The sequence below is a fragment of the Gekko japonicus genome, unplaced genomic scaffold, assembly GCF_001447785.1.
Source record: "Gekko japonicus isolate JY-2015 unplaced genomic scaffold, Gekko_japonicus_V1.1 scaffold697, whole genome shotgun sequence".
Taxonomy (NCBI): Eukaryota; Metazoa; Chordata; class Lepidosauria; order Squamata; family Gekkonidae; genus Gekko; species Gekko japonicus.
In genome coordinates, this window is record NW_015160230.1 from 195,577 (window position 1) to 221,103 (window position 25,527).

At 46.4% G+C, this 25,527-nt stretch overlaps 1 protein-coding gene across 1 annotated transcript in view; it reads left to right on the top strand.

Moving 5' to 3' along the window:
* The first annotated feature begins 4,761 nt into the window (after window positions 1-4,761).
* Window positions 4,762-25,527, top strand: part of CELSR2 (cadherin EGF LAG seven-pass G-type receptor 2) — a 132,388-nt gene continuing 111,622 nt past the window's right edge. Inside the window, exons 1-2 of the mRNA XM_015412082.1 lie at window positions 4,762-4,900; window positions 5,313-8,768. Coding sequence (XP_015267568.1) covers window positions 4,762-4,900; window positions 5,313-8,768 — 3,595 coding nt within the window. The remainder of the gene's footprint in view (window positions 4,901-5,312; window positions 8,769-25,527) is intronic.

Here is a 25,527-nt window from a genome sequence, read left to right on the forward strand (position 1 = left end):
AGGTAGGAATTCCTCAGGTAGCCTCAGACAAACACATCTCTTTTAAGGCCCTCCCCACCAATAACATGGACTTGGCTTCTTGGGTTGCTGTAAATATAACTAGGAAATTGTATCTCAAGTACTTTGAGAACTTTATATTGCTATATAAATGTTAAGATTACTATGGTCCCTTTCCTAATATATGCATTTTAAATGGATTTCAACATATACATTTGTTTAAAAACAAAAATGCCCAAACCTTATAAAACAAAATTCCAACAACTGTCATATATAAAATTATATTAAGAAAATGAGGCCAGCATCTTTTCCCCCCCACTCAGTGCTGTCACTCTTGCTTTTGACTTAAGAGTGGGATCTTTTTCTCTTTGCTTGTATGTGTAGCTTGTAAGTGCAGCAAGGATTTTAACTAGTGTATGTGATTGTTAGTCACTGAGTTCTCAACCAGGGAACAATTGCCTCTTATTGGCAGCACATTAAATAGAGTAAGGCTAGTAGCTTTTCTATTTTAATTAGTCCAAAGAAAAGGATGTGTTCTCTTTTATATGCACCTGTTGTGAGTGGGGCTCTTGGAATGCAGGAGCCATTGCCCTTTTAAGTAGCTCCATTCCAGGTGCGAGTAGATTGAATGTGGCTGCAAAAAGGTACACAAGCAAAATGTTCTGTAAAAGTCGGTGTAAAGAAAGGAGGGAGCCTGAGACTGAAGGGAAAGAATCCAGGCTCTGTCTCAGCCAGTTAATGATCAGGACCACTCCTGACACTGGAGAAGTCCACTGGGAAAAAGGGAGGTTTTAGCCAGAGAACCACACAGACAGGCTAAGGCTGCTGTCCAGCGTAGCAGTCCTGCTTAAGCACATTATTTGGCACATGCTTATGCAACAGATCCCCTAATGGCTCTCAGAAGGGACTGAATTCCAATCAGATGAATGACTTTTTTCAGACTTCTGCTCACATTTAGCTGCCTTCCTTCATCAGAATATCATTAGTCCATGTATTCTGACTGGCAGCAGTGGTTCGGGAGGTTCCCAATTTTAACTGGGGACACCAGAGCCTGAACCAAAGACCTTCTGCATGCAAAGCATGTGACTCTGCCACTGAGCCACAGCAGACAGACCCATCCACATGAAGATGCCTTATGCTGTCTGACTCTTGGGCCATCTAGCACAGTGTCATCTCCCCTGCTGGGTGACATCTCAAGCAGAAACTTTTCCATTCCTGGTATTTCAGATCCTTTTAACTGGCAATGCTGGGGACTGAAGCCAAGACCTTATGTTTCATGTGCTCTGTCTCCTCCGATGCATGTTTCCTTGGTCTTGCCATACAGAGGGTTGCCCCAGATCCTGCTGAGAGGAGCTGCCTGCCACTTATGAGTTGGCTCCTGTGGCCCCATGGCCAGTGTGCATCCTGCTGATCAGTTATAACCAGCTGTGTGCATGCCTTGCCCTATTCTAACATACCAAGAGGTGATGGGGCAAATGCCAACTGCATGCCTACCTAAACCAGTTGGTTCAATTATACTGGCTTAATCCATACACACATTACCAACTTATATGGCAAGAAACAAAGTTTGAGTCCAGAGGCACCTCTAAGACCAACAAAGTATTATTCAAGGTACAAACTTTTGTGTGCATGCACACGTCTTCAGATATGCATGTACACGAAAGCTTATTCCTTGAATAAAACTTTGTTGGTCTTAAAAAGGTGCCACTGGACTCAAACTTAGTTCTGCTTCAGACCAATATGGCTACCCCGCCTGCTTATATGGAGAGGGTGGATGACGAACAGCTGCGTGCACATGGTTCTTGGCTCCCATGGCAAAGCAATCACCCACACCACAATTACTTCTTGGTAAGATTTATGTCAAACTCATTCATGTGCTTCACCCATGACAGATATTGTGACATTGCATGCAGAGTCTACTTCTTTCACAGAACCAAAGGCCGCTCAATAGAATCTTCTGGAGATTTCCTGCACCGGCATCAGCCAGGTTCTGTTCCACTTGGCTTCAGCAAAGCGGCTGTATCATGCTCTTAATCTGTACACTGGAACACCTGTGTGGTCCCATAAGGCTTGGTAAATGTGATTGTGTGGCAACAACAGAAGAGACTTTGGCCTCTCTGTGACTGGCTTGAAGGCCTTTAGGGGCTGTTTTGGACTGCTGTATGAAATAAGATACTGGGTTAGATGGACTGTTTGTCTGATCCAGTATAGATGGTCTTCTAAATTCTTATTTTAAAAATTTGCAAAACTCATTTAGGCTTCTGAACTGAATGCATACTGATCTTATCCAGTTTCATGTGGCACTCACCATGAAGTGCTTAACAAAACTTATTGGAAAAGAGCTTATTGGAAGTCTTTCTTCCTCATCCAAGACCACCCCCCACCATATCAAGGGAGCTCAGAACCCAGGCCAGCAATCTGTAGGTCAGATATTAAAATATTGGTTTACAGTGAGGCAACCAGCCTCTTAAGGTCTCCAGTGGACTGACAAAGTGCCTAGCCTAATGTGTGTTAATATGCTAAGGAGTTACTTTGTACTTCTAGACAGGGGTCTTGTTGTAGAAAAAGAGCTGCCGGAGCTCATTAGCATAACTCATTAGCATAACTTATTTGCATATGCCACGCCCCCTGACATCACCGGAAGTGACAGAAGGCCACACCCCCTGACATCACCGGAAGTGTGTCAGAAGGCCCGGCTACTTACCCTCCTGCTTCATCCTCATTCCCAAACGGAATGAGAATCGAAGCAGAGGGCGGGGTAAAGAAGGGGGCGGGGCTTCACCACGTGACCGCCCCGCCCCCTAGAGGTTCTCTTCCGGAGCTCCGTACCTGAGAGCTCCCCCCCGACTAGAGCCCTGCTTCTAGAACAGCTTAGTCACATCCATACTTCTTTTGTAGTGTTTGGTTCTGCGTTCTCTTACCTCACCTACCTTATCTCAATAGACCAGGGTTCCCTAACATGGTGCCCTGCAGTACTTCCCCTTGTGCCCCCCAAGCTTTTCAAAAAGTGGGTGGGTTTTTTAAAGACAGGGGTTGTTATTGGCTGTCCTTATTTAAATGAAAGGTGTTTCCATGGCTTTCTCCCTTCCTTCCCCTAGGGCTTTCCTTCATTTCTTTTCATCCCCTTTCCATGATTCCTTTGCAAAGTGAGGAGGGAGGCAATGTGTTTGGCTTCACCTCATTTTACAGCCATCTTGGGATGGTGCTCACCTCCCCGCCTCAGAAGTCCAAAGGTGCCCACAGGCTCTGCAATAGATTCTATTAATTCATAGCAATAGCTTGTTGTTAGCTATTGGGTGACACATGGCGGTGGTGGTCTAATGCTTCTCATGCCCCTTGAAGGGATTTAGATTTGAGGTGGGTTTTGCTGAGAGTCTCTGTGTAGTAAAGGCCAGCCAATAGAGGCCTGTTTGTATCTTATAGCAGCTGGTGTTTTTGATTATTTGATTTTAGCAATAATCAAAAGCTTTATGTTCATAATTTAACCAAAGAGTAGCATTCTCTGTGTTTGACACTCTTCATGGCCTTTACATATAAATGATTAGCACCTCTATTGGGCTTAAAACCGTGCTCACTGATTAAGCCAAAAGTATGCTCCTTGAGTCTTAACTCCTCATTATTCATCCTAGAGAAGGCTACTGGGCTGGAGCCAACTATTTTCATCCTTGTGTGAAATCACTCTCCCAGATACCAATCAGAAGTAAGTTAACTGGAAATTGCTGCTGTGTCTTTCAAGTAGGGATGATCATTTACAGGGCCGGCCCCAGCTTATTTTGCACCCTAGGCGAGGATCCCTTCTGGCACCCCCCCCCCCGGCGCACCCACCAATTTTCAAAAATAAATGCATTTTAGGAATAATGAAAAGCACAAATAATCAAGAAACTTCCAGAGTACGGGGCTGGGTTCAGTTTGGCGCCCCTAAGGGCTGTCCTGCTCTAGGCGATTGCCTAGTTCGCCTAGTGAGTGAGCCGGCCTTGATCATTTATCAGTATAAAGTTGTGTCTTTCTTCTTTTGTCAATGGGCCATTTTCTGTCTGCTCTAGAGAGCCCATGGAAGTTTGGTCATTTTCTCCTTTGCACTTCCAGCTAATTAGAAAGTGGGCTTTGCTTTGAGATCGTGTACAAGCAGTGGCAGATGTTGAGCTGCAGTTCAAGTCTTCATGGAACAGAGAAGGCGTTCAATAGCTGTTGAGGTCTGTTTCCTGTCCTGGTCCCCGCTGGATGGGGCAATCTAGAAGGGAATAAGGACACAGCAACTCTGGCTTTGTGAGTCAGGGGTGAGGCGCTGGATTGGCTAGAGAGCATGGGGGTGATTGCGAATGATTGACTGGGAGTCCTGAGTGGGATGGTTCAAAGAGGCACTCTGCAAAGCAAGGGGTGGACTGAGGCAATGAGAATGTAGCACCTGGCACCTCAACTTTGCTTCTCCAGAGCTGAACTTTGGTTCCACTGGACAAGTGGCTGGCAAGGGAAACTAGAAGGACACAAGGTGTTTTGTTTTAAAGTGAGAGATGCCAGGCAAATCACTAATCCCAGATTACAGGAGCTGGTTGTTATGGAATGGCACTCTGCACATGCTCAAATGCATACTTTTAAATTATTGCTTTGTGTATTCCTTGGCCTCGAAACCAGATAACTCTTAGTGATCCCTGGTCATAGCTCACATAATGTCCTAGCAAACAAGGTCTCCTGGTAAATGCAGGCCATTATTTTGCCCCTTTTGGGGGACTGATTTAGCTAGAACAGTAGCAGCTACCTGTCAACATGAACATGAGGACAAGCAACGATTACCTTTCTACAGAGAGAAAGGACACCAGCCACTTGGCACAAAAGAGGCTGGTGGAATATGGCCAACTAGCCATAGCTACGGAGGGCGGGAGGGATGGCGATGCCTATCTGAGAGGTGCGCCTGTAATAATTCCAGATTAGCAATGGTCATTCACAAGAGCGAGGCATTGCTGCGGTCTCTCCGTGTTCAAAGACACGCAGGTGGACCCAAGCCACTGGAAACAGAAACCGGGCATGCGCTGCCGCCGCCACTGGGGGAAAACGTGGCGGTGTCGAAGCGATGGCCCCACCACCGCGCGGCTGCTTCTCTTGCGGCAAGTGTGACGCGGCTCCTTTAAGAGCCGCAGGTCTATGGAAATGAGCCGAGCCGAGCCGCTGCCGCAGCGGAGCCGAGCCGGGCTTGCTTGGCAGGCGGCGAGACTGGCGCGGGCTGCGGGGCGAGCGCACGCGGCGGCGACCCTGCTTGGGCTGGTCGGGGGAGCCGGCGGGCGCCTCTGCCGGGATCTCCCTCTTGGCATGAAACGCAGTCGCTGACCGGCCGACGGACCGACAGAAAGGAGGCCGGACTGCAGGCGGCGGCGGCGGCGGGAGATGGGCGGCGGCTGCTGCTGCGCCCCGGGCCGGGCTCTGCTCCTGCTGCTGGCGCTGGGGATCCCCCGGTCCCGAGGCGAGAGCCCCGTGGGTCCTGCGCCGCCCGCGCTCTGCGCCCCGAGCGCCTCCGGGGTGCAGCCGCGGCCGCCGGACGAGCAGCCCGGCTGCGCCAAGCGGCGGCGGCGGCGGCGGCACGGCGGCGGCCGAGGACGGGCAACTGCTGCTGCTCAGCCGCCTTCTCCCGGCCCAAGACCTGGGCGGCCGTTTCCGGAGGGGACGAAGCCGGGCGCTGTGCTTGGAGCCGGGCTCCCGCGTCCCTCTGCCGCCGGCCAGCGCGTGGGAAGGCTGCCACCTGCGGTGCAGAGTGCGAGGCGGCGGCAGGAGCCTCTCGCCTCACCCCCGCGGGGAGCTGATCCTGCCCCCGCGGGCCATGTGTCTCCGATCCGGACACCCGCTGCGCCTGGGGCTGCTGTGCGACCGCTGCGGGCAGAGAGGCCAGACCTTCGTGCGCTGGAGCCTCGGCCTGGGCTCCTCGGAGCGCGAGGTGGAGAAGCAGTGGCTGCAGGAGGGCGACCGCCCAGGCCAGGCGAGCAGCCGGAGGAAGCGCAACGTGAACGCCAGCCCGCAGTTCCAGAAGCCCACCTACCAGGTGTCGGTGCCGGAGAACAGGCCCGCCGGAACTCCCGTGATCTTGTTGGGGGCTGTGGACCCGGACGAGGGGGAGTGGGGCCGCTTGGACTACGCTATGGATGCCCTTTTTGATAGCCGTTCCAACAGCTACTTTGCCATCGACCCCCAGACAGGAGCCGTGACCACAGCAGAGGAGCTGGACAGAGAAACCAAAAGCACCCACGTATTCCGTGTAATGGCCACTGACCATGGTGTACCACGTCGCACGGCCCTGGCCACCCTCACAATCACAGTCAGTGACACTAACGACCACGATCCCATCTTTGAGCAGCAAGAATACAAAGAGAACATGCGGGAGAACCTGGAAGTTGGCTATGAGGTGCTGACAGTGAGAGCCACTGATGGTGATGCCAGCCCCAACGCCAACATCTTGTACCGTATCTTGAATGGTAACGGGTCCAACAGGATATTTGAGATTGATCCAAAGTCTGGTGTCATCCGCACCAATGGTCTGGTCGATCGAGAGGCTGTGGAGTCTTACCAGTTAATAGTGGAAGCCAATGACCAAGGCAGAGACCCTGGGCCACGCAGTACCACGGCCACAATCCACATCACAGTGGAGGATGACAATGACAACTCACCTCAGTTCAGTGAGAAACGTTATGTGGTGCAGGTACCTGAGAATGTGGTTTCAAACACACACATCCTACGGGTGAATGCAACAGACCGTGACAAAGGTAGCAATGCTCTAGTGCATTACAGCATCATGAGTGGCAACACCCGGGGGCAGTTCTACATCGATGCCCAGACAGGTAACATAGATGTGGTCAGCCAACTTGACTATGAGATGAATAAAGAGTATACGCTTCGCATTAGGGCTCAGGATGGAGGAAGGCCTCCCCTCTCTAACATCAGTGGACTGGTGACCATCCAGGTGCTGGATGTAAATGATAATGCCCCTATCTTTGTCAGCACACCTTTCCAGTCCACAGTCCTAGAGAATGTGCCTGTTGGCTATTCTGTCATCCACATCCAAGCCATTGATGCCGATTCTGGGGAGAATGCCCGACTAGAGTATGCTCTGGTTGACACTAGTTCTGATTTCCCCTTTACTATCAACAACAACACAGGATGGATTGTGGTGGCCTCCGAATTGGATCGTGAGGCAGTGGACTTTTACAACTTTGGTGTTGAGGCCCGAGACCACGGTATTCCACCGATGACCTCTTCAGCCAGTGTCAGCATTACCATCTTGGATGTTAATGACAATAACCCTGAATTCACCCAAAAGGAATATGCCGTGCGTCTTAATGAAGACGCTGCTGTGGGCACCAGTGTCCTTACAGTCTCCGCTATTGATCGGGATGTCAACAGTGTCATCACCTACCAGATCACCAATGGGAACACCCGTAATCGCTTCTCCATCACCAGTCAGAGTGGTGGTGGTCTTATTACTTTGGCCCTACCCTTGGATTACAAATTAGAGCGTCAGTATCTGCTTTCTATCACAGCTTCTGATGGCACTCGGCTGGACACAGCACAAGTCTTTGTCAATGTGACTGATGCCAACACCCATCGGCCAGTGTTCCAGAGCTCCCATTACACTGTTAACATCAATGAGGACCGGCCAGTGGGCACAACTGTAGTGATCATTAGTGCTACAGATGAGGATACAGGGGAGAATGCCCGCATCACTTATTTCATGGAAGACAGCATCCCTCAGTTCAAGATTGACATGGACACTGGTGCTGTCACCACTCAGATGGAACTGGATTATGAGGATCAGGTGTCATATACACTCGCGATTACAGCCAGGGACAATGGTATCCCACAGAAATCAGATACCACTTACCTGGAAATACTAGTCACTGATGTAAATGACAATGCACCCCAGTTCTTAAGAGATGGCTACCAAGGTTCTGTGTATGAGGATGTCCCAGCCTTCACTAGTGTTTTGCAGGTTTCTGCCACTGACCGGGACTCTGCCATGAATGGTAGGGTGTTCTATACCTTTCAGGGTGGAGATGATGGGGATGGAGATTTCATAATTGAATCGACCTCAGGCATTGTTAGAACTTTGCGTAGGTTAGACAGGGAGAATGTCCCATTGTATGAGCTTAGGGCATATGCAGTTGATAAGGGTGTACCAGCCATGAGGACTCCCATTGATGTCCATATCGCTGTCCTTGATGTCAATGATAACCCTCCAGTCTTTGAACGGGATGAGTTTGACATCTTCATTGAGGAAAACAGCCCCATTGGTTTAGTGGTGGCCCGGATCACAGCTAGTGATCCAGATGAAGGCACCAATGCCCAGATCATGTATCAGATAGTGGAGGGTAACATTCCAGAGGTCTTCCAGCTTGACATCTTCTCAGGAGAACTGACAGCACTGATGGATTTAGATTATGAAGCCAAGTCTGAATATGTCATTGTGGTACAGGCCACTTCAGCTCCACTGGTGAGTCGGGCTACTGTGCATGTCCGTTTACTGGATAAGAATGACAATGTACCTGTCCTGAAGAACTTTCAGATCGTCTTCAACAATTACATCACAAACAAGTCCAGCAGTTTCCCTACTGGGGTGATAGGTCTGATTCCAGCCTATGACCCTGATGTCTCTGATAATCTTACCTATAGTTTTGAACAAGGCAATGAACTGAAGCTGGTGCTTCTGAACCACAGCACCGGAGAGCTGCGTCTAAGCAGGGCCCTGGATAACAACAGGCCTTTGGAGGCAATCATGAGAGTTTCCGTTTCAGGTAAGATAGTGTGAGTGTTGCTGTGAATTTGAGTCTAAATCACACTGTTTAGAAAGACTGTTTAGTTCAATTTCCTGTCTTCCACATGAGGGAGATCTCATTCGCCCTTTTGCAGGAGCCATGGCTTGTCCTCTAACGACTACAAAACTCTTTGCCATGGAGAACCAACTCCTAAGTAACCCTTCCTTTAAAACACTGGCAAATAAGTAATTGAATTTGGCATTAACAACCTTTCTTAGCTGATATTCTCATGTTTTAGGTTTTATGTTCAGTAATAGCTGCACTTGAGCTACGGTGGCTCAAGTGGTTAAGACGCTGAACTGCAGGCTGTGGAAGGTTGGTAGTTTAGCAGTTTGAGACCCGGGTGCCGCATGACGGAGTGAGCTCCTGTCTCTAGTTCCAGCTCCTGCCAACCTAGCAGTTCGAAAGCAAGAAATTGCAAGTAGATAAATAGGTACCACTTTGGAGGGAAGGTAACAGCGTTCCATGCGCCTTGTTGTTTAGTCATGCCGGCCACATGACCATGGAAACGTCTTCGGACAGCGCTGGCTCTTCGGCTTTGAAACGGAGATGAGCACCGCAACCCTAGAGTCGGATTCGACTGGCTTTCGAGCAAGGGAACCTTTACCTTTACCTTTAATAGCTGCATAGGTCACTTTAGAATTGGTGGAGTCTTCATAGCCAAATGGCAGACCTCTTTTGTGCAGGCAGATCCAGTTGGCTGCCCCAGTCTTTGCTTGAATACAATATCTGAAGCTTCAGTCTCTTAGTTTTTGCATGTTTTTCACAGGCTTCCAGGGGTTTTTTTGCCAAAGAAACTTCTCCCTCCATATTATTTTCCCGTTTGAATACAATCAACCATTTGTGGATAATTCTCCATAAAATCTGCTTTCTTTGCATATATGTTCAACACTGGATGATTTGATGGCATCAGAGCAGTCTTCGGTGTCCAAGGCAGTACAGAAGGGGATGGAGGAATGCTCAGTGGATGGATTCTCTGGTTATTAATTTATTGGATAGGACTGCCCACCTGGATTCTGAGTTTATACGTGGTGATACTTGGAAGCTGATGAAGAACAGGGCTCAGGGTGGTCATTTGGAAGCAGGGGCAAGATACTTGCCAGTTCTGTGAGGCAACACTCGGTATCACTATGTCAGTGCCCCAAGATAGGCTCCTACAAGTAGCACTCTGACAAAGTGAGCTGTGGTTCACCAATGCTTACGCTGAAATAAGTTTCTTACTCTTTAAGGTGCCTCAGGACTCCTTGTTATTCTTGCTGCAGTGGGCTCATGGCTAACTCTTCCACAATGTGTAAGTGGAGTGTGTGCTCCAGGGTGGGTAGGGCAAACCTGTCAGTGGAGTTTACTGCCTGTCTGTTCAGAGATAAGAGACTGTCCCTCTTTAATTAGCTCAAACAGCCCTTTTTTCCTCTTTATTATGGTGCCATATCCTTGTGCACTGCAATTAAATTAAATTAAATGTCACTGTTTTAATGCAGAGCTTTGCAGGGTATCCCACAGAGATAGTGTAAGCAGAGATAGCTTATGCTAAGGAAAAGCCAGGCAGGGGAATTCAGAAGGGCCAGTGGCAAAATCAGTGGCAGAGGAAGAGTGGTTTTTCAGTTACAGCATGAACATGAAGAATCAGTCTGAATGCAATTGCTTAATTTTAATTCACTTTTTTTCTTCTTGAATTTTGATCCCAAGAAGGGAGGGATTCTGATCAGAATCAGTTCAGGTATTCAGAATGACAAGACTTGGTTCATTCGTGAGGCAGTTATTGAAATCGTGTTAATCAAACCAAGTACCTTTAAATGTAATTGCAACTTCAGAGAGACTTGTGTGTACATGTGGTGTTCAATGCATACCTAAAAAGTACATGTTTCTCATCATTTGTGGTGACTCACTTAAAGTTCATGTGCCATTATTTTAGTGTCATCATTTCAGTTAATCTTTAAGTATGTTACTGGAAATGACTGGGAAGATGTGCTTCAGATGTATGTTTGTGTGCATAGTGAACATCATGCACGTAAAATACTGTAGGCTTTGATGTGTTAAAGACATAGCCAAAGTGAACCTGAGCTGTGGATAGACAACTGAGTATCTTTGGGCTATATTCCAGCTTGCCAACGCTATCCTTGAAGAATCCCTCCCCAAATGGTTGAGCCATGGGCAAAAGCATGTCACATTGGTGTGGGCTGAAGGTGAGGCGAAACAACTTTGGCAGGCGAGATAAACCCTACAGGCCTTATGTAGCTCACCATCACTGTGTATAGTTCATCTAAATCTCATTGTGAATGAGGCTGTTATCAACTTGCTCATGCAAAGCCTCCCTCTCTGTGCTGGACCAAATCCAGTTTGGTGCATGTTCCTTTCCCTGTGGGAGACCTGGGGCTTGATAATCTGTCTGCCTATTTTTCCCCAAAGGCAGAGGTCCAGAGCCTGTGTCTTCAGAAGGAATTGGAGGCTTTTGGAGAGGATGAGCTGTGACTACAAAACCCTTTTACACCCTGCTTCTTCACCTCTTTATGAAGTATTTTCCTCTGGGCAGAGGAGGTTTCTGTGACCTCCAGACTTCCCGTGATCCATGACCAAACTGAAGACTTTGGCTCCAGAACCATGATTCTGCCAGCTTTCACTGCCTGAAAAGTCATTCCTGTTAAGAATGGCAAGCAGAAATTGGGGTGGGAAATACTTTGTCTTCTTTTGTTGTTCCTTGGTGGAACCTCTCCTAGCCTAGCCTGACCAGCATCTATAATTTCCCTCTCCTTTAAAAGAGGGACTAGTTGTTACTTGTCTCTTGGGTCCTTGTGTAGCAGTACCTGTTTGACAAGGTTTTGGCTAGGCATTAAGGAGTGCAGTTTATGGTCCAAATTTTGCTTGTGATGCAGTTGGCATCTGCTGTAAGGGAGAGCTAATGACAGTATTGTGTGCAATGTGAAGTGAAACCTGCCAACTGCCTGTAGCAATCTTGACTGTGCTGGTTTAGCAGGGTTGTGGGACTGGAGGTATTTGTGGTGGGAGTGGGAGTAGGTGGCAGATGTGTCTTGAGAGCTGTACATTAAGTTGGCAAGTACGCTGAGGGGTCAGGTCATCCAAATCCCTGCCATGAGTAGTAGTTGCTTTCAGTGCTCCCTCTAAGCTGTGGAGTCTCGAGAGCAAAAATTCTACTTTATGAGCTACTGGCATTAAAGTTGTGAGCGAGCAATTTGGCTGCTGTATAAATTAGTTTGCTCTGGAGCCATCCTTCCTGAGCTAAGACAGAAATGTGTGCACCGGAGGCTAGCTCACACTAACTCAGCTTAGAGGGAACACTGGTTGTTTCCCCTAACCATTCTATGTTAATTCATCTGTTGTTTTTAACTTCAAGGGAAGGCAATTCTGTGACTTCCAATAATTAGGTTGCATAATTCTTATGGCAGATGAATTCTTGTACAGAGTGAATCTGCTTTCCTGTAGTCTCAGTCCACTGACTCTTGTTCTGCTCTCACTGGCAAAAAGTGATCACTTCCTTTTCACTGAGTTTGTGTCAATCTGTCAGATATATGGTTATTTAGCTATCTTTTCTGTAGGTTGAACAATCTCAGCACTGTCAGTCTTTCTCCATGTCATAATCTTGCATTTTAATCCTCGCAATTTCTTTTCTCATCTTTTTCTTCTCTGGATATCATTTGGCTGATGTGTATCCTTCCTTGTATGAGGTATCCAGAACTGAGTGGGAGACTTTCTGCTAAAGCCAGCTTCAACTGGCTGTGGAATTAAAAACACACACACATTGTCAAGTGCGTATCATGTGTTTCCCCATACAGAGCTGTTATTATGGTGAAGCTGTTGAGGTTGCAGTCCTGGTGAAATGTGTTCTTTCTGTGCTTGTGGGAGCTTCTACATCAAGTTGGAACTTGCAGAGCTAGTAGTTGCAGAACACATTAAATGTTTTTTGTCTCTCCCTTCCCAACTGGGCAGGCTCCTCCCCCCCCCCCTTTCTGCTCACAAGTGCAGCAATTAAGTATTCCAGATTATCACAGACTCTGCAGAGGAACTAAGGAAGGAGAGATGGGGAATGTAGGTAGAGGGGAAAGGAGTTCCTTGTCCCTGGAGCGCTACTGCATATTGCCCCTCATTAATGCAGTCCTCCCATAGCATGGTCTGGCTGCCAGAGACCAATTTGGAGATCTTTAAGAGCAGCTGTCCATGAGTCTCGGCAATTAAACTCTCAGCATGGTGGCTGGATATTGCACCTGCTCTGTGGGGACAGGAATACTGGAGGTGGGGGGAGGCTGGGGAATACTACATGCTGGGTAGATAGATGGAGTGTTGATAATACCCACAGCCCCTGGCTGCCATCAGAGCTGCACTGAATGGTATTCTTGGCTCTGATGCATGGGGAACCCAAGCCCCTGGTGTTATTGGAAATTGCTGCAGCTGGCACTTTCCAGAGCTGGTTATTGAGAGCTTCAGGGCGGGTTGTCCCTGGTGTCACTTCTCTGTAGCGTGGCCAGTAAAACCAAGGAAAAGTAATGCCTCGTTGTATTCCTAGCCCAAGAAAATCTTATGGTAGGTAGTGTGGTGTAGGGGCTAGAATGTAGCACTAGGAGCTGGGCTTGAATCCCTGCTCTGCTTTGGAAGCTTGCTGGATGACCGTGGGCCTGTCACTCTCTCTTTCTGCCTGCACAAGTTTTTTACTGTGAGGATAAAATGGAGGAGGGAAGAATGATACTGTAAACTGGTTTGGGTCCCCATTAGGGAGAAAAACAGTGTATAAACACATAGGAAAAAACCTAATGATGGTCATCTGGAGTAAATCTCCAGCAGGCTGGGTAGTAAGTAGCAAGTAGCATGATCTGCCATGGCCTATGTGATGGAGGCCATATTATGGAGGCATATTATGCTCAAATGCACATAGTGGTAACCTAACAGTTATTTCCAGGGGTCGTTTCGTAGAAAAAGAGCTAGGGGAACTCATTAGCATAACTCATTCGCATATGCCACACCCCCTGACATCACCGGAAGTGTGTCATAAGGCCACACCCCCTGACATCACCAGAAGTGTGTCATAAGGCCACACACCGCGCCCCCAACGGTCCCGGCCGCTGCTGCCGGCCTTGCAGCTCCACTGCCATGCCCCATGAGGGGCCTGGCGGTGGACTTGCAAGGCCGGCGGGAGTGCAAGGAAGCCCCGCGAAGGCCCTCCCTGGCCCCAGGCAGGCAGGGGTGGGGAGAGGCAGGGAGGAAGCACTTACCCTCCCTCTTCTCCTGCCTCCTCCTGGCTGAATGAGGGCCGGAAGCGGGGCGGCAGGAAGCAGGGGGCGGGGCTTCATCATGTGCCCCACCCCCCATACCTCACCCGGGGGAACTGCGATCCCCCGCAATCCCTCCCGAAATGACCTCTGTTATTTCTGAAAAGGAAAAGCCATTTCCAGTGTGGCTATTTGGGAATCTAGTTTCTAGTATTATGGGATAAGAAGAAAATGTTCTCTCTACCTGCTTTCTCCACTTTATGCATAATTTTATAAGCCTCTATCATGTCCCCCCTTAATTGTCTTTTTCTGAACTGGAAAAAAATTTCCAAAACTTTTCAGCCTCTCTTGGAAGGAAAGGTATTCCAATGCTTTCTGCACTCCAGTTTCTTTCCCATGATCATTTTGGTCTGTGGCTGAGAAAATAAACTGAATGGCTTTCTCCGCATGCATAGGAAACAAAGCCATTTGTCAGAATTGGAACTGAGGTAATTGCAAACAGTAAGAGTGTCACTGATCCTGGAATTCCCCACTGGAAGCATCTTTTCTTGTACTCTTAGATGCATTTGTATATGTTGTGTAATCTGGCTCCAAAATACACTTCATATTAGTAACTTTGCTTGTGCAAGTCATTCTCATGAAGGGCAGTGTAATGTCAGAAGGAATAAAACCAGTGACTACTAACTGTTCAGACATGGCTTCCCCAGCTCTTTTCCAGGATTCTCAGATTAGTAAATGCCCAAAAACATAGTAATGCAAAAGAAGAGAAGAAGAGATTGAATGTATACCTCGCCCTTCTCTCGAAGTCTCAGAGCGGTGTACAATCTCTTTTCCCTTTCCCTTCCCCTCCCCACAACAGACACCCTGTGAGGTAGGTGGGGCTGAGAGAGCTCTTTTGAGAACTGCTCTTGAGAGAACAGCTCTGAAGAACTTGTGACTGACCCAAGGTCACACTAGCAGCTGCATGTGGAAGAGTGGGGCATCAAACCCAGTTCTCCCACATTAGAGTCCGTGCTCTTAACCACTACACCAAACTGACTCTTAACCACTACACCAAAGAGTGGACCTCTTTGGGTGAAGATTGTTTGGACTAGTCCTTTCCTTGAAAGACTGACCTTGTCTCTGTCATCTGGCCCTTCTGAACTTGGTGTCACTAAGATCCAGTTCTGTTGCCTAACGAGGTCAGTGGTTCTACTGTTCATAGGAGGATACAATACTGTCTGTCTGAGACAAGAGTGGCTTCTATAGAGGAACAGGCTTATGTGGTTTCCCCATTGTGGCTGTCAATACAGTACAATGGCAACAGGGTTTCCCACATGACAGGTTTCCCTGGAGTTTGCTTGCCCCAGCCTCCCAGCAGCAGCCATCCCTCCCTTCGGTCACTGGGTCGTTTTCAGTTTTTTTAAAAAGCTCAGCAATTGCATATGGTTATATCAATATTTTGTTATAACAGTAAGTGTAACAGGTTTTGTGCATTCCCATCTTCCCATCTTCCCATCTTTTATTAAAAAATGCCTTTCCCTTATATCTCTGCAATGGAGATGCTGTTAACTTTTATTAAAAAATGCCTTTACCTTATATCTCTGCAATGGAGATGCTGTTACCTTATATCTACACTATGCCTTTATCTTAAATCTCCACAATAGAAAGAGCTAGAGACATACTTTTTTTTTTTTAAGGAAGTTGGGAATTCACTTATTTTGGATTTGATATAAAAATATGAAATTGCCATTTTTTCCACCTGGGGAAGCGGGGGAGGAAGGGTGAGGTAAAATGGCTGCCAAGTGAGTGCGAAAATCCAAACTTTCTCACCCACACATCAGGGAGACATCTGGTGTGCTGTCGGTGATGGCATGATGTAACTTCTAGGGTAAACCAGGAAACAACATCACAGCTCTATAGGAATCACTAGGAATTCCATGATAAACCATAGATTTTCCAGTGATTCCTAGAGAAGACTGGGTTCACTTCCTGCTTTTTTCTCAGAAACGACGCCACACCATAACTCCAGGGAAACTGTTTTTCCTCATTATTTTTCTCCCACTGGCTACAGAAGTGGGAAACAAGAGCTGGGGGATCCCCTGCCCCTGACAGGAAACTGGCAGCCCTGACCACACAGCAGCCATCCAGGCTTTACTACAGTCTTTCCCAAAACTTCAAAGCATAGCAGATTTGAGAGAAAATGGAGAAAAGCCAGGTAAACTTGAGATGTATGAACGTACCACAATACTGTGGGAAGTAGGAAAAAACCCTGCTTCCCAACAGCATTGAACCCAGATCAGTGTGAAAATGGCCATGGTCTTGGGAGTATATTTAAGTCATGCCACTGGCCATTTCATACATCATAATTTTTAAGATGTACTAGGGTTGCCAGGTCCCACCTGGCAATTGGCAGGGAATTGGGTGGAGTAATCAGATGGTTGTAGGTCCTCTCCAGCATTGTGCTAATGTCACATCCTGTGCTTACTGGAAGTGATGGCAGCATTTCGGCAGGGGGCTGGGATCCCTAATATGTGCCCATTCAATAGTTTTCATATACATATATGTATTGTACAGGCACAGTTGTTGGAAAAGCTGTGATGCATTGCTTGATGTACCTTCATTCAGTTGCAAAATAGGTTTTGCCATTGCAACGTGTGTGAAATGTCTGTAAGGGTGCAGAGTTTGGAGAGGTGGTTATAGTTCCTTTAGAACTTGGTCTGTCAGAGTTATGCTACCTCTTGCATTGTGTAAAGATGAAAAACTTCCTTTATCTTCCACCATAATCTTTGTCTTTATTCCAGTTGTGCCCATTCTTCTGAGCAAATGACTTCTAGCTGAACGATTAGAATATGGAAGGTTTCTCGTATTCAGGTCCATTTTCTCCAGTTTAACCGTGTCCGTTGGGTAGTGCGGGTGTACAGGATGTGCTGTAAAGACCCTGGAATTCTACCTTCCACTTTTTTGTTGGTGGTCACCAAATGGCCTCCCTGGTTTATGGTGCTTTGTAAATGTTGGCATTCATCAGTTCTTAATTAAACTGTACTTGTGTTTTAAAAGTTTACGGCAATGTTTTGGGAAATGTCAAATAGCTAAAACTGCTTCCATAGAAACTGATTCTTGCATGAATGTAAAATATATAAGCATAAATCCTGAAAAGATCTAGTGTCTTTGTGTCTTAGTTTCCCTTAGTTTCTCTAACAAGGGAGCAGGAACAGGGCAAGAAGGAATAATATTGTTATGGACCCCCTTCCTTTCCTTAGCAGTGAGAAGACCAGATGCAGTGCTACAGGGCTTTGTTTCCATTGAATGAAAGAAACCTGGAGACATAGTATATTTGTAATATCCAGTTTGTTTAAACAAAGCATAGTAGATTAAACAGACTCATAAAGCTGGCAGCTGATCCCGTATCAAAGAGTCCAAAAAGAGTCATTGCAACCTGAGAATACGTCATTTTCAGCCAAATCCAACTAAATTCACAGTTTTCTGCCTCTGACCATTTCCAGTTTAAAATGCAACTGTGTTTTGTTTTCCATCCCCAAAACTCTGATGGGCACGGAGAAGGATTTTCAGCCATTAAGGAACGTTAATGTTCTGCTGTTCAGTCCTTAACCAAAACCAAGCAATAGGGGCATGAGTACCTAGGCAGGGGTAATTTCATTGAACTGATTGTAAGGAGCAGTGGTAGGCAACTATTTCAAATTTTAGGGTGCTCAGGGTACTTCCAGCCTTAACATCAGGTTGAAAACTGGGGTGGGTGGGGGTGTAACTGTACATATTTACATGTGTGCATGTTCAGCTTCTACTAAAAATTGATACGCAGAGATAGCAGATGTAGCCATTTCCAGCCATTATATTTCCAGTTCAGCACAGTGCCAGCTACTGTTTTTCTCCTTTCTCACTCTGCCCTGCCATCCCCGGATGGATTTTCATCTCTTCCTTTTCAGTTTCCTCCTCAGTCCCCAGAGGATTTCTTCTTCTTATGCTGCCCCCACAGCCTTCTGTATAGACTGTGTTGTTTTGAGCCACAGAGCGGAATTTTCTGGGGTTAAACAGTGTCAGGAGAGTGCTGTGTTGGTGGGTATGAAAATCCTGGAGCAGGCCAGGCAGGTGCGAAAACCTCCTGTCCGGGGCAAACTGGGATAGTGTGGAGGTGGGGCTCAGGCTGTCTGAAGATAATAAACCATCTGCTTTGTGTTTGGACCTAGAGGATTGTACTCCCATTGATGGGTGATGGAGGAAGGCCCAGCCAGCCCTCTGACAATGTTTGTGATATTTAGCATTAGGGGCAGTGCTGGCTTAAAAGGCACAGTGATATGAAATACTGGAGAGTTAGAAGCAGAGAGATTAACAATTTCTTATCATCAGTGAGTTTGGGTAGTGGGATAGCAGAGGCAGATGAGACAGAAGATGAGCAGATTGCTGGCAGTGTAAGCTCTTGGGGAGACTGAGACATTAACTAGGTCGGAGGCTGGAGCTGAGAAGCTGGCAGGTCCTCTGGTACTTGCCTGGTACTCTAGGAAAATACTGGCATCTTCCATCAATCTTGATTAGAGCACAGTGTGGAAGCACTCTCATGATACTTTGTTTCTGCAGTCACTTCCATGTGTATTACTGAAAACGGATCATCTTTGTCAGGATGCCCAAAAGTGTGATGCCTTTGCAAACTTCCACATCCATATCCTTTGTTGAGAAAACCTTGTATTTTTATCTGTATCTGAAATTTTTACAGTATTGCAAGATATTACCCTTAGTAGTCTCTGAACCATGGGTCGGAAAGCTTTGACGTAAAATTCCAGGGCGTGTTCTAAAAGTAGGAATGATCTATAGTAGTACTTTTCATATATTACAGTGTGTCTGATTTGTGTGGTTGCCATGTTGCCAGAAAAGGGCAGTGTGTGGATTTTCAGCCTTGGTACATGCAAACCAGCTCTCTGAAAAAACCAGGGTTTCGTGCAGCTTGTACAGAGGCTGTACCGAACTGCTAGGTTGGCAGGAGCTGGAACTAGAGATGGGAGCTCACTCCATCATGCGGCACCCGGGTCTCGAACTGCTGAACTACCGACCTTCTTCCACAGCCTGCAGTTCAGCGTCTTAACCACTTGAGCCACCACAGCTGTACAAGTATGCAAAATCCATGTGCTTTCTGTTTCAGACAACATGGGAACTGTGCATATTGGGAGGATGGCCAGCAGTGCATGCTTCTGATGCACATGGTTAGCAGCCTCCTGGTACACATGGCAGTGTCCTCTTGAGTCAGGGCAGACTGGAGTAAGCTTGCCTATCAGATGGCCCCTTCAGTCCTCCTACGTAGCTACCACACAGGGAACACTGGCAGCTTCAATAACAGGTCTTTTTATTGCTTCCAATTTATGGAGATGGAGCATCCTAAAATATATACTGGAAGACTGCAACTAGCACATACACAGAACAGTATCTAAATGAGAGCCCTCCCATACAGTCCTTGAGGGGAGAAACTAGCTCTTAAGGGCTCACTGAAAGGTATACATGCATCAAACAAACAATAATGATGTTGGAAAAGGGCCACTGTCTCACACTGGGGTGGATCCAGTGGTGTGTTTTTGCTGGCACAGGGACTTTTGCCCACACAGTGTGATTTTCATGCTTCTTCCTTTCCATGGCAAGTCCGAAATGCCTCCTGAAGTTCTACTCCAGGGGAGAGAGAAAGTTGTATTTCTTAAGCGGAAGTCCTTGTGTCTGTGCAGGTGCAGTGTGTACCCTTGGATCCAGTTGACTACTTTTCACACACATTTGGACTGCAGGATCTTGTTGAGGGACATACATCATGGCATTCCTATAGACAGCCTGTTTTATTTTATCTGATCCAAACCTGACACATGCACAGAGCATTTAATCTGATGTCTGTTCTCCACCAGCCTCTCCAACTGATGAGGACCACCAAAGGCTGTGCAGGTTGCAGTCTTTGTTCCCTGATTTTATTGGGTGTTCCAGGGAAATAGTGCCTAAAATAACGAGATCTAATCTGGGGGCCTCTGATTCAAATCATGTGTTTTGCAAGAAAAGGTAGCCATAAGCAAACTACACTCCTCAGCCCCCCTCCTCTACCCACAACATGGGGCTAATGATTCTGGCCTGCCTCACAGGGCTGTAATAAGATTTTCAACAAGATAATGCATATGAAATGCTTTAAACACTGAAATGATTATTATTTTGCATGAACTTGTTAGATATTTCTGCCTGTGTGATTAACTGAAAGGGCAGCCCACAAAAGATCACTTCTCAGTTCCTTTCATCCCAAGAATTTACACCTTTTACTTTTGATTAATTTGTGTGAGCAAACTGGCATATTGAAAATGCAACCTGGTTGCCTCTGTCCTGAGTTCAGTGTTTGGGGAGACAAAAACCAGTGTTGGTTTTACAATGCACTCTGCTCCGTAGTTTCATCCATGCTTCCTTTGCCATTCTCGTCAGTTGTGAGCCAGGCATTGTGGGGACAGCAATTGTTCATGCCAGATTCTGAATACACTGGAAGTCTGGCATGGACTAATGGTGTCACACTCCACCTCACACTTTCTTTGGCATGCCACTTTGAGGGGGATGTTGGCCCATTGTCCCAGATGGCCTTTTCCTGGTGTCTTAGGGCTACACTAGATGCAGAGCTGGGAGATTAGTGAATGGAAGTCTTCAATGGTTTCTGTTAGTAAATAGTCGCCATGCCCCACCCCCATATGATCAGGGCCATGTTGCGGGGAAGAGGAGGTTTTATTCACCCATCAGCTCACTTTTTCCAGTCTTAAAACAGCCTCCAGGAATGACATTTTCTGTCAGGGGAAACATACAGGTACCTTTGGAAGGCCATTTGAGGTTAAAAAAAATTCTTAAAGAAAATGGTGCACAGGAAAGGGTTAAATACTCCTCCACCATGGCCCTTCTCTGGACTGGGGCACATGCAGCTTCTGTTTACAATAAAAAACACTCTGGGGCATCTCTTCTGGTTTAGCCTTCCTTAGCGTTTGTTTTTAAAGAAGAAAGCTTTCTCAGCTTGGGTGAGGCATACTTCATGCCTTCCGGTGCATGTTGCAAATAAATTCTGAATTTTTTTTTGAAGAATCCTTAATTGGTCCTCTTCTTCCAGTGTTTTTCTCCTACAGCTTTCTGAGTTAGTGTTCTGATGTCTGTGATTATTTGTTCCAAAATAGCTTTGTGAGCTCCACATGAACTGTTGTAATTCATAGTCCTTTCTGCTGATTTCTTGTGTCCTTGTTTGACTAAGCTGCCTTTTGGGGCCAGTTCTCCTGTTGATTTTTGTCCTTTGTTGGAGAACACTGGCTTTGATCCACCGGTAACTTCTGCAGGCAGAAGGGATCTCCAAATGCAGAGTTGGAATTCCTCACCTCCTCCATTGTGCCACAGCTCAAAATCTCCCCTGGAGTGCTGTTTCTGGGGCAGGGAGGAAGAAAAGCACAAAGTGGGAGCTGGAGATCTTGCAGGGAAGGGAGAATCAGCAAAAATTGCCCCCTGTTTTTTCCATGGGATCCAACCCAACAGCTGTGACAGGAACAACACATAAAATGCAACGCAAAAAAGGTGGCCTGAGTATTTGTATTTTTCTTCTGATATATGCGTAAGGAATCTTATATATACACCTTGGATTTCTGTGAATAATATAAGGAGGAAAACTGGCACTCAAGCAGTTATTTGCTTATTATGTGTTGTTTGCTATTTTCAATTAAAAATAATTCTAGTAATTTGGTTTTTTGCATTTGAGGAAGAGAAGTTAGAAGGGAGGGAGCTCTTTTCCGAGGCTTTCAGATTCTGTCTGAGCTCATGCTTTTCTCATTTTGGAGCTGAGGCAAGCAAGGACATACCTCCCCCCCAAACCCACCAAAACAAAGCAGCGTGATTGTCTACCTGTGCATGTAGGTGCTTTCCTCTATAGCACAACTGTGTTGGCAGCTCATGTTAAAGGGACTGGACAGTTAGAGATCTGTTTTTAAAAACATCCTCTTTCCATTCATGATAACTTCTTGTATTTCTCAAAAGTGTTTTTCCATGGTGTTCTTCATCATGTAGAGAGGAGATGATGTGGTATACAATATGCATTCTTGTTTGCCAACTGATTGACTGAACCAGATTTCTCCAGTCCAAGCCTTCTGGAGATGGTGCGGCCCATGGTCATGTTCACTCGGGTCTGTCAAACTAGGTGCATCCAGGTTTCTCAATCCTATGGCATCACTGTGCTTAGACTACATAGGATTGCCCTTCTTGTCACACAATGCTGGAAGCCACCATTCTGGTACTTTGTTTTTTTATCAGAAGCAATCAGTCTTCTGGGTGGGGGATAGAACCATAGCCACTTGCCCACATCCATCTATCTATCTATCTATCTATCTCTGGGTGGGGGATAGAACCCACATCTATTTATTTATTGCACTGATATCCCACAGTGCAGAGGGGAAAACTCTTTTAACTCATAATGCCACATTCCTCGTTGTATGAAAATTATGTGTTGTTCTGGGAGGCAGTTCTAGGTGTGTACGTGTAGAGGAGGCAGGAGGGCTCTGTGTTGGTTTTCTTTCCACCATATTTATGACATAACTGTTTGTTTTTGGAGTAGAAAGAAGGGATGCTGGGGAATGGGCACATCCCTGTCATGTTCTGTTAGTTGCCTGTATGTGCTGTCTGCTGACAATCTTTTTTTTGGTTCATTGAGAGGGGATATTGAGAGAGATTTAATGCTATTTCTCGGATTGGAGCAACTTGAGAGGCAAAATACATGAAACTCTACTTGTCGCTGGCTGCTTCTACATGGTTGCTTTGCTGCACCCTGGATCTCAAATGGAGTTTTTTTTCCAGAATGTCCAAGCAATGGTATCCTGTATTTGTTTTCCTTCTGTCTCCTTTCCCCTCATCTGCCTCAGTGTTTCCCCAACCTGCTTTGCTGCAGTCTTTCTGGAAAGATCATACTCAAAGCAGTTTTCCCACTGTATCCTCTTGTACTCAATTGCCTTTGGTAGGTTTGCCAGCTTTTAATTTTTTTAAAAAAGAAGTTGCTATATTGCTATAGCTTTATAAAACTTTTTTTTAAGTTGGCAAAATACCCTTTGGCACTAAGGGTATGGGGGGGGCAGATGTGAGGGTGAGGAAAATATGGAGAATACTCACGTGTGGGCACTCTGCTTAACAGGGGATTGTCACCATGTGGAGGCAGTTAAATATTCAATGGGGAGGGGGTCAGACTTCCCTTTGGAGATAAAGTTTGGAATAAATAAAAAGGAGGAATAGCTTAGGTGCCTGAGAGGAGAATGAAATATTTCCTACCCCTTCTTAGATTTGGGAATGGTTTACAAAAGTAGTAGTCAGTGTTAATCCCAAAGATCCATCCACTACCAACTTCCCTGGCAGGAGGTGACCCCCTCCTCCTCTGTCTTCCACCGTTCCCTGCCATTTGTGTTGACATCTGAGATGAAGTCAGACAATTGGAAAGAGTTGGAGCCATCTGTGACATGATATATGTGTAGACAGGCCTTCACTGTAGCATGTCATGCAGTTGTTCCTCTCAGCAATTTTTTTCTGTGACAGTTGACCTAGGGTTAAGTCTGAGCCCTCTGCCTCCCCCTTCCTCAATTCTAATTCAGTCCGGTGCTGAAAGCTGTCTGATCTCTGTCTGTTTCACTGCAGGACAACTCAATGATGTGAGATTTGCACGTATGTTGTTTCTGCCATATGGTCATGTCTACTTATTGCTGTTCGGCACTTCATCCATAGAAAGCGGAACTAAGCTGCTCCAGCAGAAACAACCTATTGGGGCTGCTGCACTGTTAGCAACCTGGGACATGTCTCCGAGGCACCCTCCCTCTGATTGGCAGCTTTGTTGCATAGAAATGATTTGTTTCAGAGTGAACATTTACTCTGATTTAACTTATTTATTTATTTATTTAGTTATTTAAGAGGGGGTAATTGTGCTGCTTATCTAGAGGCAGCAAGATCCTGATGGGTCAGTGGTTTGAGCAAATAGATGGGCCCCAGAAGCAGCTTTCTTCTTCTCCAGTGCTACGTTTGCTACATGAGTAAGAGCCTTCATTTCCCCATCCCCCCTTCTTTCCAGGAATCCTAGCAGTTTGAGGGCAATGGCTGCAGGAGAGGGAGATTCATGGAAGCCAAGACTCCTGAATTCTAATGAGAACTTCTGCTGCTAACTTCCTGTGTGTACCTAGCAAGTGTCAGTAGATTAGCTTTCCACACCTCGAAAGGCTGGGAGTTGATGTTACGCACCGACCAATAACTGGAAAAGCACCCAAGACTAGCACCAGTTTCAGATGCTCCTTTCTCCTTGCTTCCTTCCTTCTATGCTGGTTGAATGTAGAATGAGGATGTGACCAGACAGCTGCCTGGCGGGGCTGCCAGATTCAGTATGGCACAGGCTACCTATGCACCATTAGTAATTATTTAGCAGCATTATTAATTATTTAGAATGGAGAATTTTGGCAGGGTGCCATTTCTCTGGCCATGATGCTGGATTTTGAGGAAAAGCTACAGCTGCCAAAATTCTGCTTTCTATGCAGCTACCAAAGGTGTAGAATCTCTGTGCTGAGTCTGCCGGTCTTACTGACTAGTAAGCATTGTCCTTCTGGCTCTGAATCATGATTACTTGCCACCTGAAAAACTGCTCAGATGGATTTGTGTATGTTTGTATGTGCTGCTGCCATTTTTGCTTGCATGGAACTCAGACCCAGGAGTTGCAGAATAACCTTAATTGTGTTTGTTGGCTCCCCCTGAACCTAGATCCCTAATTAGCCCATGGCTGGGCAGGGACACATCTTGCAAGCTCTGCAACCCTCTCTCTCCCTGGATTTCATGCTTTGCTTTTCTAATGGGATTTTCCCCTAGCAAATCCCCTTGATTTTCCCACAGATTCTCCAGACAATTACAGGGCAGCATCTGGGGAAGCTGGCTTATCAACAGTACATTAGTTGTATACAGCTTTCTCAGTATCATGACACTAATGAAGCCCAACACACCAAAGATGTTGGCCATGAATAGAGAAGGCTGTCAAGCCCACCACAAAATGCAGTTATTGTACAGGACATAGAGCTTATCCAGCACTGGAGCTAACACAATTATTAAGCAGAGCTGTTGGGGATCCCTTGAGGTTAGTATTATGATGTTTTCAGAGGCACTAGGGTGGCTGACCAGGAGTGAGTGAGGCATCTTTACAACTAGTTTGCTCATGTGTTGTTTATGGTGTAATTCATTTTTGTTTGAGTAGGTCAGGAGTCCACAAAGTGGTGCCTATGGGTGTCATGGCACCCAACACCTTTCTGGGCACCCGCCAAGTGAGGATTAGGCCCTCTGGGCCTCTCTATTTTATTTTATTTATTTTATTTATTTTATTCAACTTTTATCCCATCCTCCCTGCTGCATTCATGCAGATGTGATCCACAAGTAAGAGATTCATGGGGATTCATGGGGATGTCTAAGTTAGGGATCCACAACCTTGTTGAACTTGCAAGCACTTTTAAAATGTTGAGAACATAAGAACATAAGAGACGCCAATGTTG